At 40.4% G+C, this 20,850-nt stretch overlaps 1 protein-coding gene across 3 annotated transcripts in view; it reads right to left on the bottom strand.

The window, feature by feature from the left end:
- Positions 1-2,953: 2,953 nt before the first annotated feature.
- The window catches only part of PHACTR3 (phosphatase and actin regulator 3), a 94,333-nt gene continuing 76,436 nt past the window's right edge, over positions 2,954-20,850 (bottom strand). For all 3 annotated transcript variants that reach the window (XM_042832374.1, XM_042832373.1, XM_042832375.1), the window contains exons 9-13: positions 11,132-11,187; positions 7,083-7,144; positions 6,159-6,299; positions 5,094-5,170; positions 2,954-3,494 (exon numbers count right to left, since the gene is read on the bottom strand). In XM_042832374.1, the coding sequence (XP_042688308.1) occupies positions 3,479-3,494; positions 5,094-5,170; positions 6,159-6,299; positions 7,083-7,144; positions 11,132-11,187 (352 nt within the window). In that variant the 3' untranslated portion in view covers positions 2,954-3,478. The remainder of the gene's footprint in view (positions 3,495-5,093; positions 5,171-6,158; positions 6,300-7,082; positions 7,145-11,131; positions 11,188-20,850) is intronic.

Here is a 20,850-nt window from a genome sequence, read left to right on the forward strand (position 1 = left end):
TTGAACTATATTGCAAATATTTATATTAAATATTTCATGAAAAATGTAGTGTCTGTCTTGTTTTTACTTTATTTCCAGAGAGAAAAATGACACGATTCAAAATTCAGTGTTAAGCTAAAAGTTAAAGTAGAAAACTCTTTGACAGTTCCTCAAAGAAAATGGGAAATCTTACTGATTTCTAAATCACCTGTGGTAACTAATACAATGCAGTCTTTATTTCTAGGGATTAAGGAAAGTCCATAGTCATATAGAGTAGCTTGAACTCAGCAATTTGGAAAGCTAGCCTTACTCGCCTTGAGCAAGGGATTTGACTCAGTGACCTTCAGAAAGGTTCATTTCCAGCTTAAATTAATCTATGACCTTACATGAAAATGTTTATTAAAAATACCCTCTTTATAAAGCAACTTCTTAGGTCAGAAATGGCTGTGAGACATTTCCATCCCACGTGCACTGGGAGTAGAATGGAGAGTGAGTGCTCTTACACCACGGAGTGGAAGTAGCTTATTGTGAATATATCATTTTAAATGAAAAATACTTCTTATAAATTAAACTTTAAACATATGAGTCTGTGTTCTGCCAGGGAAGAATTGAAGTAGAAAATAATGTGGTCTGTTCATTCCATCTACGTAATTACAGCACAAAACTTTTCTAATTTTGGACCTTTTTTAAGCCTGCAATCATTGCCGTCCCCACTAGATGGACCTCATGAGATGCGGAGTTCTTCACTGATCTAATCTGTGTTTTAAATATTTTCTCTTAACTGTACGGGGTTTTTAAAAGTACACTTTACAGCCCAAGTTTTTTTTTTTTTTTTTTTTTTTTTAACACTGCACACAAACTGCAAAAAATAATGTTATATTTAGTAAGGACTTCTATTGAAATAGAAGTATGAAATTTTACTATCCATCCTCTAGTCTTTACTGAACCCCATTCACTTCTAAAAACATTGAGCAAATACAATCAAATTCAACGAAGATACAAATATAAAGCATCATGATGAAGTATTCACAAAAGCACAATGTCTTTTAGTCTGTGGCTTGGAAAATCCAAAGTCATTCAAAGCAGACTAAAATGACAGCAACTGTGTGCTGGAGGGCTGCTTCCTTTTTTCTTTGGGTAAAGATCAGCACAGAGAAAATGGCCTCCCTGGGCTACGCTGCCTTCTGTGAAGAATATCTGAAGTTCTAACAGAAGCAAGCGCACTATAGCACATGCAGTCTCCAAATGACTTGCTAGATTTGCCCATCAGGAGACTAGAGTGACATTGGTCAGCTGACAGTGATCGTGTGTGGCTCTGAAGTAGTCATGATTTTATGCCTCTCACCAGAGCGAAGCAGAAAGAAGGTTAGGATGCTTGTGATGGACGGACAGCTGAGGATGTGGGGAAGAACCTTGAGCATGTTGCTGCACAACTACAAGATAGCTAAGTGGAAGTAGTAATACAGCTCATAGGCACCGTTTGGAATTAAAAAAAACTAAGATACCCTTAAAATATTTATTGTATTTTTTAAGCATCCTTTGAATGTATGTTACATGTTTTTATCAGTGAAGGTCTGCGCTGTCTGCACTGGTGCTAAACAGGCATGTTACTTTCATGGACTATTGGTTAAATCTGTAGTTAACAGTTCCTAAGCTAAACGATGTGGTTCTGCCTATGAGACACTTCTCTCCTTCCTTCTAACCCTTTTTTGTACATTACAGCTGGAATGTAATTACCAATAAGTATTGCATTAATAAAAAATTGTTGATAAATACAATAAACTGTATGTTAAACCGTCATTTACATATTTCTGTGAAAAGCCAAGTTAAAAAACTGCAATTAATAGAAAAAAAAAATCTTTGGATCAAGTATTTGGGTGATTCAAGTCTTTGATAAGTAAAACAAACATTAAAAAGATGTACAAAACTACAGCTAGCTACAGAGCAAGCTGAATTATCTGTGTCAATTTGATCGGTCCAGGGCGTGACATCTCCTATGATTCATCAGTTTCTTCTAGGGATGCCCTTATGCGTGTTTTGTGTTACACTGTATGTTCTTACCTTCAGCTCTTAAATGTTAGTTTACCTGAAGTGTAATACTATTTGTATTCTTGCATTCCCACACTGAGCAGCTGAAAAGGCCCAACGTCCATCTGCTGTTTGCAGTTTCTATTTACTAGCTGGCAGCAATTTAGAAGTAGTCTATACAAACAATTCTACGTACCTTTAGTTTCTTGATTATTTTCATGCTTTGTGGCTTCACGGAGATCACCTCAACAAAGCTGTAACACAGCACCCTCTTCAGATTTCTGACGTTGAGTCACTTCCTAAAAGGACAGCATTTAAAACACCTGCAGAGAAATTTTTGTCTTGGGAGTTTGCATCATTTTGTTGCTGTCCCATAAGGCATCCTTTCCAGGTATCAGTGTATTTTTTCTTTTGTTTGTTTGTTTGTTTTCCTTGAGAAGAATTCTCAGATGTTTCTAGATGTCAAGCATTATTTTATATTTTTCTAAACCAATTCCATTTGCTTATCATCAGTTAGTAACTTCTTTCCTTTTACTATCAAGAAATCATTAAACTATATATATACATTTTTACTATTAAAAACATTACAATAATTTGTTTCTTAAGCATGAAAGTACAATTTCCTATCAATTGTTTATGTGCGGTTGTGCAAACTGGTAACATCTAATGAGGCTAACTGAACTTATCTGTCATTCTCTGCCATTACTGTGTAATGACAATACGGTATGCAAAGGGCCTGGTGCAAAATGCTGCTATTACGTAAGATGGAGGTCCTTCGCTAAAATGATCTTTTTGAAGATTCCCTGTTGATAAAAAAGGGATGTGATGTAGTGCATAATAACTGAGATCCCTTCCCAACAGACCCTGGGAAAAAACATCTTCAGGAAACATGTTCATTTCCTGCAATAAGTAATCATTTAATTAAGGAACAAAAGTAACAGGAGTCAAAAATGCTTGCAGCTGTGTTTGTTAGACAATATATAAAAAAAGAATGAAATTATAATACATTAAATTAGTTTTTAGAACATGAACTTAAGCGTTTTACAAACTAATTGTGGTAAGTTCAAAATGTCTTGTCAACGTAATACTGACTGACAGTGCGTCATGTCCATTATGTCAGAGGCCTTGGAATGGTAAAGCCTGTACATGCACATCTCCTTTTCCATGATAGACTGCAAAACAGTTTAAAACAAGTGGTAAAGGAGAGTAGTAGGTTCTTTCAAGTAGTTTTACTTCAGTCTTTTTCAGCAGCTAATCCCATTCAACAGGCCATTGCTCTTCTGGCTTCAAGGTGAAGAACATCTCTGGTGTTTCCCTCTTTATTGAAGTGCTGCAGAGTTTTCATCCGCAGTCCTCCTTTCTCATAAACATCAAGGTACCCAGGACTGAACATTAGGGAAAGATGATTCCCTGACGCGTGTTCAGCAGCAATATCAAAAAGTAAGGGCAGATTCTTCTCAGAAGAAAATTTCTACGGCCTGTGAAATCTAGGACAAATAAGAGACATTTTTAAACTACTTCAACATTTAAAAAATATACAATTTAAAAAAAATCTGGTTTAGATTATTAACTTTTTTAAAATCAATGTTCATTCTCTTTAAAGGCACGTTGACAGTATTATAGGATATTAGCAATTGTAAGCAAGTTTAATTTTCATCGACACATTTCCACATGTATGCCATGACTGCAGTGCAGTTACAGTTCTCAGGGTCCAGCCAAACCATTCTGCAGTTATCAGGAAATGCAAATGTAAAATGTACATGGAGCTTGTTTTTGGTTTTTTTCTCCTTTAGGAATTAGGCCACAGTTTTTATTGCCAGTAACATTCTTTACTGAGCCATGATCTTACTATTTTGTAAGAATAAGGCTAGTGCTTTGGAAAATAGGAGATATACTGTTAGATTAATACATGATAGTCTCACTGTCTGGAATATATATGCTCTTGCTTTGTAGGTGTGTTCTCTTAACTGAGTGCAATTGAAGTCCCAGTCAGTTGTAATACTTCAGCAGTAATTGTAAATTGTAAGTCTGTTTGCTCCAAATATCCTGACTAAATTTGGAAGTGCATCATTGTGATCTGCTTAAATTTCCCATGTAGCTCACTTAGTAGAAGGTATTTTTTAATTCTAGTCTTAACTGCACCCTCTAATTTTTTCTTGTATTCCATTCTGTCAATGCAGTGGTGTTCTGCCATATACACTGAGTCTGAGCTCTGCAGTGTAAAAGGGCTCTAAGAGTTGCATGGACACTCTAGAATTCTATCACCATAACATTCAGATTAACGTGCATTGTATTATGACTGGTGTATTTGCCTAGATCGTCTTTTCATTGACCATGCCAAGCTCGATTAAGATCAGATTAACTCTAGCTCAGAAAAGTGGAAATGCTGGTGTGCCTTCCAGAAAATGGGACTGCATGAAGTTCCTAAGTACAGTGTTAGGCAACTTGTTTTAGCAGCAAGAGAACGCTTACAGACCTGGCAAAAGTACACTGTGCTATCAGCAAGTCCCAAAAGTGTGTTTTAAGAGTAATAGGACTCACTTAACAGACATCGCAAAAATTGTACAAAATAACTGGTTTCTATTTAAATTTTTCTGTAAGCAACAAAGTCTTTTTGCATAGAGCTTAATGGCTTCTCTCACAGTTGCTGTCTGGTGGAAAACTTCAGTGGTTTCATGAATGTTTAGACATAAATCTGTGACAGTGCTGTGATGAGGCAAGGGCAGGACTTGCCAGACACTCAGTGGCCCAGCCACTTGGGCAGTGCCAAGAGTGCAATCCAGTTTTCTGTCTTGCTTCTGCTTGTCTGCCACTAACTGTGCTTTTCAGAACTGCACCTTCCAGTAGCAATTGGACTGCTGTTCAAGTGATGCAAATCTACAGGCTCCATCTTCTACACCGAATCTAGTATGTGTTATGTGTGGGCATTACTCCCCTGCTAATGGGGGAATCAGAGCAGTATGCAATGATGTTGCATGTTCAAGTACATTTAAATATTAAGTTTTTGAGGTTTTTGGTTGTTTTTTTTTTTTTGCTGTTGTACCCTTTATTAGCAAGCAATGGAAATAAACAGCTGGAAGACTGACCTTGTCAAATGTTTACTTGATGCATGTACTTCCATTTCATTGCTTTTGTATTCATTTAGCTCTTTCCGAATTGCTGCCTAGGAATTGAAAATAGAAGAGAGTTAACAAATAATTTTGTACTTGTAAGCACTGTAAAATAGCAGTCTCACAAAGCAGAACATGAGTTTCATTAAGTAGAAATAATAGGTGTTGTGTACAGCAAGGCATACTATGCCAGTAGGGATGCTGAATATTTAGGTTATATAGATTGCTGATGATTTTATGGATTGCTAGAGAAGAGCTAATATAGGAAAAGATAAAATATTGTTCCTTTTCTATGTAAGTCTTCTAAAGCCATTTATTACACTTCTTACTTGGGAAATACTGGAATGAAGAAGAAAGAATTTGATTTCCGCTGCTCAGACCAAAGCAGTAAGCAATCCGGCCGTGTATTTGCCATCTTATCCAGTAATTATCCTCACATCTGCACTTGTTCTATTTGCTGCATCCCTGAAACTTCAGAACACCTTATTCAGCAACTGTTCTAGCTGGAATCATGCTGAACTCTTTTGGTTGTGTCTCAGGTACTTAAACGTGAAAATTAAATTCATGTGTAAATTAGTTATGTGGCAGGTAGACGGAGCAGAAACAATTGCTTGTTTATGCTCGTGAAAATGAAAGATCAACCAACTCCACGATATTCACAGGAAACGGGAGAGGAAATATTGCATGTTTCAAAACATAGTAAAGGGCATTTGCATGTCTAAGAAAAAAACTTCCAGTTGGAGGATGAATGCTAATATTGTGTGCTCACTGGAAGTGATTTTGAGTTGCAGCCTAAAGCATGAGAAAGGACTGTATCCACCTTTCCCTCCCTCCCCGCATCAATGGATAAGCTGACCTTTATAGTACTAAATAAGCATTTTTTTATAAATAGCATTTTTTATGACAGTATACATTGGTCAGTGTGTTTACAGCATATCAAATAACCATAATGTTTACAGAGGTAAAATGTCCTTGCAGAATCCAACGTAGCTTTTTACACAAGCCAAGAAGAAAGCAATAATACTTTAATTATGTCAGTACCTTATCGGCTGCTGATAGTCTTGTCCATGGTTTATCTGCTCGTCTGTCATAGTCCTGTGCTTTTGCCACTTCTACATAATCACTGAATCGAATCAGGATCTTTCTGTCTCTTAGTTCATCTACTGTAGGTCTCTGGTTAAGCTGCATTAAATAGTTTTGTAAAATAGAGCCAATATTAGTAACCAACATTTCAAGAAACTGTGCAATATTTTCTGCTTGCCATCTTAGCTTAGTGTGCATTTATGTGTCTGAATAAAAACACCTTGGAAATTCCATGGAGCCATTAAGTTCTTTAGACTATTGTTATGGGAGTAATAATTGTTTGAGTTGAGGTGTGGGCTACAGTGGCTTTATAATGGAGAAAAGATGAAAATATTTTGACCTTGAAATTTATAAATTGCATAAATTTAGAACAGGCAAAGGAATCACAATGAATTTGTTACATGTATAATGTAGGGTTTCTCTATTGCATTCAGCAGCAGATTGTGCAAGGCTTTCAGGATCAGACCAGTTTGGATATAACAGGTTATTGGCATATTTGGCTTATAGCTCCAAAAGGGTTTCCTGGGAACAGAATAACAAGATCTCAGAACACCTTAAAATGCAAAGAGAAACATACTGTGGGAGCACTTCTGGTGCTCAGCAGGGAGCCAGTCCAGCTCTGCTACAAAGAACGAAGTACTGCTTTTATAGCAGCATAGTTGTGAAATACGCAGAGTACAAGCAAATACTACTTTTTCATTTAAAATTTCTATGTAAATATTCTATCAATTCTCATAGCTGAGACATGGTAGATATTCATATATTAGATACCACTATCTCAGGCACTGCTGAGGAGAAAGTACAGTGTAATAGTGACCTAGGTGACAGTTCAGTGTTTTACTAGCTTTCTAAAATCTAATGGATGGTATTGCAAGATTTTACCTTTCTTGTCAGTCTTTGTTTGATTTCCCTTCTTTCTTCCTGCTCAGTTTGATCGTTTCGTTCTACAGAGAATATAAAAAGAAAAAGGATGATTTTCTTCATGAGGAAGAACAGTAGTTTCCAAAGCAATAAGAATTACATCACATAAAAATTAGAAGCTGGCTCTTAGCTGTCCGTTTTCTTAGTTCTGTACGCCTCTGGTTCTCTACTAGAAGGTACAGTCACCTCTCTGTGAGGACAAGGTACTGGTGCCAATGACAGCTTTTCCTGAGCTCTGAACTGAGTTCTGATTTCATAAGCCAACATTTAGATTTAAGCAGCCACACCAACTCTCAAATTGCATGAACTTGAGAAATAAAATCAAAACATTCCATAGTTAATCATCATTTTTTTGTATTCTCTGCTTTGCTGGAGCCATTATGTTGCAGTAGATGCTGAAAAGACTTACTGCAGGAGCTTCAGGGAAAGTAATGTTCTGCCCTGTATAACCTTAATTCTCAGGCTACATCTTTAGATGGTCACACTGGCACAGTAGCTATCTTTGACTTGCATGCTTTTTGTCTGTGCCACTAATATCCGAACCTCTTTATCCTCACAAGTTTTCTTTTGTAGCATTCCATTCTAACCTAAGCCAGCTAGCTTTTGTGTGTTGTGCCTATTAGCATTCAAGCCGTGACAACTCCTACACACTGGGTCTAAAAATAGAGTGGAGTGCTGTAACACTGTGTGAAATATATCCTTTGCCTTGGGATACGAGGTAATGGCATTTCTATTTCCAGTACTATCTGTTACTAAACTGAGGCACGAGCCTGTGACCTGAACAAAGCTGGAGACCTAGAGAAAAACGTTTAACCACTCTGGGATTCTCTAGTTTATTATACTCCCAGTATTAAAAATAATGTGTGTGCTTTAACTTGCCTTAAAAAGACACGAGCAGTGCAGATGAGTTTCCAAAATGATATTTTTTGTAATGAAGGATTCTGTATTTTTAAGCTCATTTGATTACAATGAAATGCCAGCATAAGTATCAGCACAGAGTAACGTAGCAGTGCACAGCCACAACTGGCTGTAGCAGAAATGTAAATCATATGAATATAAAATATTGTAACATGCCATATTAAAATTCAGTGGCAAGGCAATAAAAAGCGACTAGAGCAACCAAAATTAGTGCTGTCTCAGGGACTAGAACCGGTTTAAGTGAAATGTCTGAGAGGAGAATGCCTTAAAAACTAGACTGTATTCTCAGATACAGAAATTTTTGCAAGGATTTATTAATATGCTTAACTACACTTTAATTCACTCATTTTAGAGTATTATATATATATTATATATATATATATATTTTCATATCTAGATATTTCTACTAAAAGACAATAATTTTCTGTGGTATGGTGCCTTTTAACATATCACAGTCAGAGATGCACTGAGAGAATTCCAAAATAAAAAATATAAATTTCTGACTGGAAAATTCATTTTCACATTTGAATATGCAAAATATTAGATAGTGACCCTTTCCTGTGATACATTCAGACATGCTCAGTGCTTATTCCCAGCTCCAAGAAAATGCCAAATGTGAAAACATGAGAAATAATTCATCTGGAAAATACAAAGCAAGATAAGATAGGAACTGCTAGCAAAGGCAATACAAAATTCAAGCATTATTACAGAGACAAACCAGAGAGGTTTTCCCTATCAGCATCACTCTGCCCACACATAGCTACACTCATTAGGGAGGGCTGACTTTATAAATCTCAGCAGGGAGATTCTCCCAATTATGAAGTGACACGTGTCGTACTGTAATTCACTTTTTCTGCTCTGTGAGTTATTTGGGCAATTCTTAGCTGTGCATAACACTGAAACAATTCCCGGTGATAAGAATGAACTGGGGATTTAAGAGATGCTGCGTTCTTGAATATCAGTGTCAGCTCTCTGCTGAGTCCAAGAACATGTAAACACCTGGGTCTTGATTTTAGTTGTGATGGTAAACCAGCAATATTTCTATAATTAAAGCAAAGGATGTAGAAGTTCAGCAAAATTGTAAGAAAGTCTTGGCTTTACATTTTCCTTAGCAGAGTGTGTTGCTAAGAGATGCTAGGAAACTCATGAGTCAACTGTACAAACCCTTACAAACTGCAGGATGCTGTAGTGATTTCACTGAAGAGTATTTATGTTGCTACATCTTTGCACGTCAGACCAGGTGTTTAAAAACCATGACAAGAATTTCTATATTCACACTACTATCAGGAAAGTTTGCAAATTTCCACATTCACTCACAACTGAGCCTAGAGTTGTTGTATCTATCCAGCCTTTAAGATTACTGCTGTCACAGCTTAGTGATAACTTCAGTTCTTGACAGGTTCTTAACTTTTTATATAATGGAACAGGTAACTGGAATAGAAGTGACTGATCACAGAAAAATCTGTATAAAGCCTGAGCAAATGAACTGAAGTCAATGGATTTGCTTCATGTCAGGAGCTCCTTTAAATGAGATACAAATCTAGACCAGTATGTTTAGCCAGCATTCAGGAAATATCTTTAATTCTGCTTTATCTTCTTTCTGCTTTATCTCTCTCTAAGCTCATTATATGAATGTATTCAAACTTTTATTATCAAAGCTTGTCAGTTTAACCCAGATTAAGGATGTAACCAGCATTCTTCAAAAACTAAACATAAAGGAAAGATTTTTTTGATAAAGATCAGCCCTGCCTTAAGGAACTAAATAAATGAAAAGAAAAATCACCTAAAAACAGATCTTAAAGGGGATCTGAGGCACTGACTCTTGAGAATCTGGTTCCACATTTCAGAATCTTGCGTTCATGTTTTTTTTCTCATCTCTTGTGTAGCTGACAGGTAAATTTAGGCCAAGTTCACCCATTCACATTTTCAAAGAATGCACCCTGTTTCTCATTTAGCTATGTACATTTGCATCCAATTTAAGCATGCACAGTGTATGCTCTGGAAGAGTACTGAAAATACAAGGTGACCGTGGAATCCCTTTATGTCAAAAGTGAAATAAAATCTACAATAACTTCAATAGCAACTGCATAAGTTTTTTCTTTAAACTAGGAAAGTTCCGAGACATTGAATTTTAGGTAACAAAATGTGGGTAACTTTTTTTTCTTAAGAACTGCAATCACATTGAAAATAAAATATGAATTAAATACCAAAGGCAACATTGTTTCTATGACATACACCACACAGTCATACTACATGTGGCCATATAGATGTTTTATTCATGTTTAATGAGAATCAAACCATTATCGCATCATTCCATCATTCTGCTATCAGGGTGTTGTGCCGTTTGTTTGCTTTTTACTTTCAACACTAACTAAACCATAAAAATAACAGAAGCAATATTCCTTTCCTTCTAGCAGGTAGCTTCTCTCATTCTCCTATCTCAGACCCCATCACAGAGAGAATTTCAGAGCTCTTTCTCCATCTAGATCAGAGGATTCCCAAAGCATCTATCACCTGTTTGATCCCTTGGCTGCAACACCAATCTTTAGGAAAAGAGTTTTGAGTTTCTGCCCTGTGTTTATTTGAAAGACATTGAGCAACATTCTCCTGTAGCAGTATTTATAATAGGCCTGGAATTCTCCCTCTATAATTGTTAATATCTCAGAATGGTAGTTCTCTGACTCGTCTTTGGAAATGTCCTCACACCTCTGCAAGGATGCTTTGTCCACTCCCCTTCAGCCAAGACAGTCAATGGCTTCAAAAATGGCAGTCTGTGTGTCATTGACTGTGTGATGCCTGGATGCTACTCCCCTCTCAGACACCCATAGCAGTGTGTTCACAATATACATTATTTCAAAGCTGGAATTTAAGCAAGTCTCTCTTTTCTGTGCTAAATTGCATGTGTAAATTCTCATTTAGCAAAGTGTGAATTCTCATTTCTGTAATATTTGAAACACAGAGCATGTTAAACATGAAAACTTTTAGGTACAGAAAATAATCCCGGTAAATTAATATGTGAAAAGAATATGTTTCACAGATATAATTGCTGATTTCAGCAAATATATAAAATATTTTAAGAAGAAAGTACTCACGTTTAAGTATATTTCTTCTTTCTAGCTCCTCAACAGCAGGTCTTTGGCTGAGTCGCCTGCGGAAAAACACCAAAATGACATTTTGTACCATGCCTGTTCTTTGGAAAGTCTGCAGGATTCCAAGTTCTGGTTTGTGTTTTCCTTGTGTGTGTTTATGGGTAGGAGGAGAACACGAAATCCTTCTCCAGGACTGAAGGAGAAAAGAAAAAGAAAATCCCAAACCCAAAATTCTGGTGCCAGAAAGCCTTCTTGTATAATTTTTTGCCAAGTGTCAGCAATGCAGGTAGAAGTTCTCCTCTAGTTTGCACTGCTGTTGGTGGAATGCTTCCTCATAACATGCATCCTTTTCACCACACTTTCCAGACAGTCAGATGGAATCAGTGCCCTCCAACGGTTAAATTCACTCTTGAGAGAGAGGGTTAAGGTGGTTTTCAAAGGAGTTTCACAGTCATCTTCTGTAGCTGTTGCTGCTTCTACCTTTTAATCTCTGTAGCAGCGGACTTCCTTTTTTTCTAGTAACACCAGTGATGCATTCTGACAAATGCAGACTTGCCAGAAATAAAGCTTTCCTGTGGTTTCCTGACTACACATCTAACAGACCAATCCAGCAGCTCTCCTCCTGCCTACTGAATAAAATTCGTGTGCTGCTCACTGCCTCATGCTGTCTGAACGGAGTGTCTTGTGCAGTTTCACCTCCCCTTTCTGTAGTGCTGCTTCAGGATTGAGTCTTCAAATCATATGATCAGTGCCATAGCGATTTTGTTCTGCATAGTAAATGAGATTTCCCCACGAGACACTGCCAATATCTGCAGAGAATCTCAGGTAATGGAACCCCTCCCCTAGGCAGACAGATACATACTGCATTTGCATTTGCCAGCGTTCAAGCAATAATCCAGCAAACAGATCAGAAGCAGTTTACGATGCTTCCTGATCTGTGCTCTGGCAGCATCAGGGATTCTCATTGTCTCCTCTGTGGCAGGTGTTACCAAGCCAGAGACTGAAGTTACAGACAAAGCAATACAGCAGGGACCACACTGCAAACCACGGTTGCAGTAATTATCCCTTAACTGTGCACGGGAAATAAAGGAATGATGATAAAGTAATGCTATACCAAGATCTGTATTTTACCAAATATAAAGGAAATGAAAAAAAAAAAAAAAAAAAAAAAAAAAAAAAGAGGGAACTGATAAAGAGCAAGCATCTAATTCAAATTTCTCCTTGTTTCCTGAGCCTGACCAAATACACCTTTGTATTCAGCTCTGTGTTCATATGTTATAAGACCAACAGCACAGAATACGAATGCCACTCCTTATCCTTTTCTAATTCCCCTGCAATCACTGCAAAGGCCAAATTCTGTTCTCATCTTTGGCAACAGGAATGCATCACAACTATACCAGGCTTACAACAGCAGAAATCTTACATCGTGAGTACAACTACTTCCGGACACTGCAACCTAATGCTCATTCTTCACACCTCACTCAGATTTTTCTCTAGGTCTCTGGATTTCTCTTCAGAGCTATGAGCTGGATATTCCAGCACTGGAATCTGCAATAATCCAAACTGAAACAGAAATTACGCTGAAATGCTCCACTGAAAGGTTTAAAAGTGTATCTCTAATCTGTTACCTCTTCACTCCTCCCTCATTTCCCTTAATGTCTCAGAAGTTATGCAGCTCTGGCTAGGTTTGTTTGAAGGAGATCAGTGTGTGTTTTATGCTATAACTCAGGGAAGTGACTTACGTGCTGGTCACATGCCTGCCTATCAAGCTATTCCTAATTACAGCCCTTCCATGCAAGATCCACAGATTCTCCAAGAATCTTCCATCAGAATTCTGAGACCTTCTTTAAACTGAGGGATTAAAAGCCTAATGGAGAATGATCAAAGCACAAGAAGTATGAGAATAGATATGTAAGTGAAAGCTCTGTGTATTTGTACATATATTGTTATTGTATTTATATTGGTTCATTATTTAAAGGCCTGTTTCCTTCCTGACTTTGATAAATACATGGTGGGTGTCCAGAGATAATGTTATTTCTGTGCACAACTTCAGCTTTACCCCAAGGAAAGGAAAAGATGCAGATACACACAGACAGAAATATACGTGTGCACCATACAATATTGCATTTTTGTGTGAATTTTTCAGAGATGCGAACAGCACTTTCAAGCTTTTATCACAGCCATAAAACCAGGAATGGACTTTTCTATCAGGGAAAGTGGGGACACGGTGAAAACACACCTGAAGTCATGATGTAATAACAAAGAGGCAACACTGCTGACATCTGTTGCTGCTGAGATGCAATGGCTTCTTGTATCTACCTGCTACATCAATATTTCTGTTCAGAAGGTGCCTGCAGCTGCTGTAAAACCCTTTCCATCTGCTTTACCTGCCATGAATGCTGCACTGCAGCCAGCCCCAGCTGGTTCCCAGACAAAATGCAGGGAGATGGTGAAGGCAAAGGGCCATGGATCCTGCACCAGGGGCTGCTGACTGTGCTCAGGGGAAGCAGCTGTGAGCACAACTCAGACAGGCGAGGGCTAGAGGGACCACACGTCTCTGCTGAGCTGCACTGGAGTACAACAGGCACTGTGTGGCTCACTGTGCCCTCCTGTGTTCCATGTGCTGTGCTGCATTTTGGTTTTAATGTTAATTATTTCTCCAAAGTTGTTAAAACACAAAATTCCACCACTCTGCAGTGTCCCCTTTGCAGTGAGCTCAGGGCCCCCCTCACAGCCACACTGCCATGTTGGAAGTGGGCAGCCTGGCCCTGGGAAATGGCATCCTGCTCTCCTCTTCCCTTCGTTTGAGAGCAGGCCGTAAGGCAGGTGCTGAGAGAGACTGACTCCAGAGAGGGGATGCTCAAATCTCTTGCAGTTTAAAAAAAGGGAAACTCTGCAGTATGATGGTTATTGGAAGTCTTTGCACTGCAGCCGGTGCGTGATCCCAGAGGATGAAGCAGGCACGGGACACAAAGGAGACTCCACAAAGGCTAAGTACCAAACTCCCAGTGGACTCTACATGATCTCCCCAAGCTTTGCACAAAGAGAATGCTGGAGCACAAAGCTGCGGGCCATTTCAGAGCATAGTGCTGATTTCCTTTCCTGGGAGTTTAGCAAAGCACCTGCACCTGGGGATAAGCGGCTGCAGGGCTCCTGCCCTCCCCCAGCCTGGCCCCCCAGCTCTGGGAGTAGGAGCAGTGCAGAAGTCTGAAGGGAACCTCTGGTGTGGATGTGAGACAAGCACAGATGAGGATGGGTGAGTCCTCTGCTTTCTATTTCCATCATGTTTTCATGTGGGGAACTTTAACCCTGGTGTGGCTTGGCCCACCTCTGCGAGGTAACTGCAGGCTGCTGGGAGCTCTAATAGAGCACACCGCCTCTGTGCCTTCACAGTAGTGCTTTCTTTTCAAGTGAATTAAGCTTAGATATGCATTTTCTGGTACTGAAAAGTGTTTTGTTTCTGGTTAATAATGCTGTATTCTTGGGAGACACTGAGGTCCAGGTTTGGGGTTTTTCTGAATTGTCTGCTGAGGCACAAGTGTTCCCTCTGGGCAGCTCCACGCAGGCAGCCATTTCTGCAGCTTGAGGGCTCTCAAGTAACTTGAAGGCAAATTCTGTCTCTGTCCAGTCTGCACACAATGTAAATGTCTGTTATGGATACTGCTATGTTTTGCATTAGCTTCAGGAATTCGCTTCTCCTTCTTCCTCCCCCCCACCCCAATTTATACAAAAACGTGCCAAGGGCTGAAGGAAGCAGAGCTGAATCCGCAGTGCCTCAGCTGAGGTGGCTGCAGCTGCCTCACAGAAAGCACGCAGGGCTGGAGGTGCTGATGTTGCTTCCTTGTGAATGGTGTCTGTATGTGGTTCAAAGTTTGCAGTGTACATGTCAGCAATGCTACAAATCTGGGTAGAGATCAAAAGGTTGAATCAAAGGATTCAGAATCTGAATGTTTTGTCCCAATGAATGATAGAGTAGTTGCCATAAATTTGGGGGCTGTGTGTGACCAGCCCTTTGTGCTGACAAGAGTGACAAAGCTTATGTGTTACTGTTGCTCTGTGCAAAACAAATTTAAGCCTTCAAGTTTGGGACGAGTTCTGGGGGGTGTTCTCAGTTCTTTTTCAGAATGTTTTCCTCAGTTAACTGCTTGAAAAGACAAATGGATTAATGTATTATGCATATGCGTACTCCCATATCTTGTGCAGTGCATCACCTGGGTGATGGGAGCAGCTCTGTCAGCTGTGCCTGGCTCTGAGTGCTGCCTGCAGGTGAGCCCACATGTGCTCCTGCTGTCAGAGCACTTCGGGTGCTGAGAATCTGCATGTGGTTTTAGGATATTTGTTTCCTCCATGCAGCATGCACATGGGAATGCTGTGAGGTTCATGGATGCTCAGTGCTGGCTCTGAAAAGGGCAATAAATGTACTCGTGTCTGGCTGTTTCCCTTGACGCACGTGTGCGGTGCATAGCTGTGGCAAACAGGCTGGCTGGGAGACAACGAGCCCGGCCTGCTGACCTGAGGAGTGGGAAAGTCTCACTTGGCAGGTCTGCTGCAGCCCTCCTTTGCAGGAGCTGATTTGAGGTGCCTCTGTGTAACGTCGGACACGTGCATGGGTACAGATGCTGGACATGGCTTCCAAGGGAAAACCACTAATTGCTCATCCCCTCCAGAGTAAGGTCACATGTCCTGAGCCCAATGACTCTCACACGTGTCTGTGAATGATGATCAATATTTACTTTGCACAGTCAGATTCTCCTTCATGTTCAGAGAAACTGATGTCTTTTAGCACCAGCATTACACAAGGTTGGTGATACTGGAGTGTTACAGGTGACTGAATCCTCAGCAGTGTGAGGATGTGCGTACCACTTGGATCTTAGGGTCTGCTATCAGATGGGCAATGCATCAGTATCTCTTACAAGCAGGAGAGTGCCAAGTTCTCTGTCCTCGTAGTTAACCTTAGCAATATCTTTTGTCCGTTATGAGAACTGCAGCTCAGCAAAGCCACAGTGAGGTGTATCACTGGTGCATTTGCAGATTTGGGTGCAGAACAGCTGAGGAAAGACAAACGGGCAACAGGTACAGCCCACCCATCTGTGCATGGGGCTGTGCTTGGAGCCAGTCCACCCTTCCCAGCTCCTCTTGCCAGTTTGTGGAGTCTCAGCTGTCTGCAGACCCTGTAGACATTCAGCAGAATGTTCAAGAAGCTTGTGTTGTTGGGGTTTCTTATCTGTCCTCCAAATGTGCTTCATTGTTTCACAAGTGTATTTCTGCGTAGTGTAAATCTTCATGATTTAATTGTCATAAAACTGAATTTCTTTCATCTTCATAGCTGAAGCCAAAACATGCGCTTTGGAATCCCTTTTCTGCTTGTCCTTATTTAGGGCCACATGCATCTGATAATCTCCTACAGAGCAGGGGGGAGCGGGGGCTCACACGTGCATCTGCCCGTGGGCTCTGCACTAACAAGCACACAATCAATCCAGCCACCAGTAAGTGAGCTGTAGCCAGCAGCAATCACATTGATTGTCTCTTGTGGCAGGTAGTTCTGCAGAAAGAGTCATGAAGTTTTGCAAGGGGTGGTGGGTGAGGATCCCTCTCACAGCAGAGCTCCAGCCCAACCGGGAAATGGGCTCAGGGAGGAGAAATGGGAGTTGTCCTGTGCCGTCTGCTCGTGAAGCTACCTGTGCCTGCTTCCCATCAGGGGAGAGGCTCTGTCTCTTAAATTGGCATCTCTGTTATCAGAACATCGTGTTCAATTCAATGAAAAATTTATTTTCATCCTTCCCATAAGCGGCTGTGAGGAAGATGTGTGCCAGGGCTTTGAATCACCCACGCGCTGAGCGGTGGCAGTGCAGTGCTGCCTGCAGAGTACAATTATGGGTAGTAGTAAATCCTTCGTAGGAGGGACTTTGCCTTTTACAGACTTTGTTCTGTACAAAATTAGAAGGCAGGCAGTGAAACACAAACTTGTTTCAACCTCAAGGCAGTTTTGGAGCACATACAAAGTGGTAGCTGTGTTGTGCCAGCAACAGTAGTTGCTATTCTCTGATAGTAGGAGGCTGAAGAGCAATATGAAAATGGGGACTTGGTATGGTCAATTCAGCAGGTTGCATGCCAAAGCTTTACTGCTTTAAAATTGCCTGATATTTGTGTCTATTTTTCCCCCAAGCTGTTTTTTACATTAAAAAAAAAGAAAAAAAAAGAAAATGCTTTTAGTTACCCAAAAGGAGATGCTGGATAAATGTAATGGCCATACATTTTGCCTTAATTATGCATCTTATTTATTTTTGCTTTCAGTTCCGTTCAGATTTTCAAGGCTGCAAATCAGCAAAAGTTCAGTTAATTATGTTGGCCCTCATCTCTCAGCCAATTACAGTTGTCCATCATTATATTTTCTATAATAAACACACTGTGCTGAATAGTTTGGATTTCAGTGGGAATGAAAACTACATACTTTCCTGGCATGACTCCTGTACTGAGATCCTGGTAATGCCCCAAAGGACCTGCATCCATGTGACAGCCTTACTATTGCACAGTGCAGCTTAGTGATGAGCACAGAGCCAGTGCCTAATTGTGTGAGAGGATTGATGGAGAAGCCTCTACAGTAATCACTGCTTTCACTGCCTGTGAAAGTCCTGCAGCATTTGACCTTTGGTTGCATACTTGTTTTCTTTTGGAGGTGTGAGAAGAAAGGCCAAACACAGGTGGAGTGCAGAGCCAGTCTTGTGGCTCAAAGGCCTGCTGCAATGTCAGGTGAAGATGCTGAGCATCCTTCCCTCACCTTCTGGAAGCTTTTGCTCTAGTACCTCTCTCAATCTTCACTTGAGGACTCTGGGAGGATGTTGTGATGTGTTCCAGGGCTGATGTAAGAGTTTCAATTTTAAGCTCGGCTGTTATTTAATAAATAACATGGCTTAGTTCTGTTGTGAATGTAATATTTCAGAGCAGGAATCTCTTTCTCTCCCTTCCACCTGCTTTTCTCGTTGGTCTAAGGGAGCTGCGAGATAGTGGTTCTGTCCTGTTTGTAACACAATTACAACATCTAGTCGTTAGGGTGATGAAATTACCCTATTTTTATTCAGCTGAAGACACCCTGCGAGGCTGTAGTTAGAGCACCTCTTTTCGTAGCAATGTCACTGTGAGCCACACTGCCACTCACTGCTGCCTCTCCTTTGCCATGCAGCTGGACAAGGAAAGGGTTTGGGGAATGCATTCAAGCTAAAAATAGCTCAGCAAGAAAAACTGCTGAAAGAACATGTTCTTCATATCACAGCTCGAGTAGTGCAGGCTGCCTCTGCAACTCTGTGCTGGAGGCTGATGAGGGCTCAAGGCTGTTGTACTAAAATATACGTTGAAGGGTCTTCCGACTGAAATCACATACTGGTTATGATCTAGGTCACATTGTGCAGGTCACTGAAGAAGGTGAATAGTGTTTCATTGCAAAGCAATAGATTTCTGATTTTCTTTTTTTCTAAAGGAGTAAAACTCTGGAGCCCTGTGTTCCCACAGAAAATAAACAAGAATATTGCGTATCTCAGACAGGCAAATTGAGAACATTGTGGGTTGGATACTAGAGGACAAGCAAACAAAGGAATTATATAAATCCCAGAGGTTTCTCTCTATCCCATTATGTGTCTATTACTATTTATTTTACTTGAAATAAAGACATCTGGCAGGGCCAAAGTGATACTGAAATCAACTCTGGTACTGCTTGTGCAACAGTGGGGAGCCTGCAAACTGATCAGTAGTAGACCAGAAGCAAATCTTAGCCCTGCAGTAGGGCCCATGGTTTTATTAAGACCTTCTTATATTCCTAGTGGGACAGTTATGTACTCCTGGGTGCTTGCTGGGTAATTATATGTTTTAAAACCTATGTTTTTCCTTCTTCTTTCACTTCACTGTGTAAACACTGCCTAATACAATGCTTGTGCTTGAAATCCTCTAGAGAGAATGAGGCTGGATTGCCAGCCATCCCTGAGCCCTGCAAGAAATAAGGTGTCTGTAGGCTCATGCCTTTCCATCCTGCACAGCCAGGAATGCAATTTCGGCCACTAAGGTCAGAGGGAACAGTGACAGGAGGCCAAAATACCAGAAGACATGTCAGTTTGAACTGTAGCACAGGCTGCATTTCAGAATTCATCAAATAGGGATACTGCATGTGAAAGGAAGTGTTCCAAAACACTGTGAATTCAACTGGGATGCTCCCTGTTAAAAGGATCCTGCAATGCTGTTCACTTAGCATACAAACAGTTACTCATATAAACAGATGCCACTGCAGTGTACTGCTGGGATTTGGGTCACTGGAAGGACCAACAGCTGGATTTGCAGAGAGCAGATAGAAATGCTGGTAGGCATCGCTTACAGCTTGCCTTGGCCAACTATATGTAAATTCCTATCCACATCTTCATTTAATGCAAAATAATTTGAGAATAGTCATTCTTGCCATGGATAACAGCGGTTGAGAATTTCCCCATGCACTGTGAGCTCTGCAGAATCTACTTCTCTGCTCCCAGTAACCTGTGTTTTTATATACAGGGACCCTTTGGCAGTCTGCAAACGCAGTGAAGTAACAGATAAAGATCTGCAGTATATTGGCCTTTGCAAGGTGTTGCTTAAAGCGACAGCAGGAATTTTCTCCAGAGCTGTTCCTTTCGATCTCTGTGAGCCTCCTAACCCGGCAGCTTGGAATGGAGAGGGCATGCCACTGTGCTTTGCAAACTGGTTGTAATGTCAGGCTTCATGCCAGGGGATAGCTTTCTTAATCCCTGAACTGAATCAAGGAAATCGCAATGCTGTCTTGGCTTTGTGTAATCCCCAAAGAAAAAAACTGAAGTGACAGTGATTCCTAAATCTGCAAATGCTCCTGGGATGGACAGACCCTGCTGGGACCATGTCTGTGCTGCTGTCAAATGGCACAGATCTCTCTGCGAATGCTCTCCCTGGCAACGCAAGCGCTTCCTAGTTCTCTCCTGTCACTCACCCACGCAGCATCTCCAAGCAGTTGGGATATCCCTGCCTGCAGACAGCATATCAATAGCATATCGCCATCTGTTGCACTGCTTGCTGTTTCTGTCGTACATGCTATTGTTAGCGCAGCATTTTCCAGCTCAGAGCTAGACCTGCAGCTTGCTGTCCTGTCATTAGCCAAGGCTGGCCTGAGCCCTGCAGCCTTTGCCCATAGAATGTTTAGAATCTGTTCACTGCACTGAATTTTAATTTTTTTTTTTTTCAATTTTATTTGAATATCTTTTTTTTTTTTTCTCCCTAAAATCTCTGCGAAGGTTATCCATTCATTTTCAGTACTTAGGAAATAGATCTTCATAAATTGAATAAAATATAATAATTTAATTATGTAACATTTCACACTGACCCAAGCATTTGGCTTTGACATTTCTTTTATGATTTGTTGTAGCACAACATGAGCTGTATTTTACTGTCAGTGCAAGGCTACAGCAGAAAGCCTTTGGAAGGTCTCTGCTCCTGAAAAAGGATTCATGCATACTGTGCTGCCATAGAGTTGCTTGGTCAGCTGAGTGTTTGCTAGGAGCTGCTGGAACCAAGCAGAGGAATGCCAGGTGGCAGTGACTTTCCAAAAAAGCTAGGAAGGGCCTTCTCTGTGCACAAATGACCTCCACCACACAGATTTTCTGGGCCTTTTTGGCTTATTTTTTTTCACTGTAGTTGATGGAATGTTGCATTTGAACCTTCATTGTGCCAGCAAGTCC

Source organism: Centrocercus urophasianus, unplaced genomic scaffold (assembly GCF_019232065.1).
Source record: "Centrocercus urophasianus isolate 14NV4802_14NV808 unplaced genomic scaffold, USGS_Curo_1.0 seq_38, whole genome shotgun sequence".
Classification (NCBI taxonomy): Eukaryota; Metazoa; Chordata; class Aves; order Galliformes; family Phasianidae; genus Centrocercus; species Centrocercus urophasianus.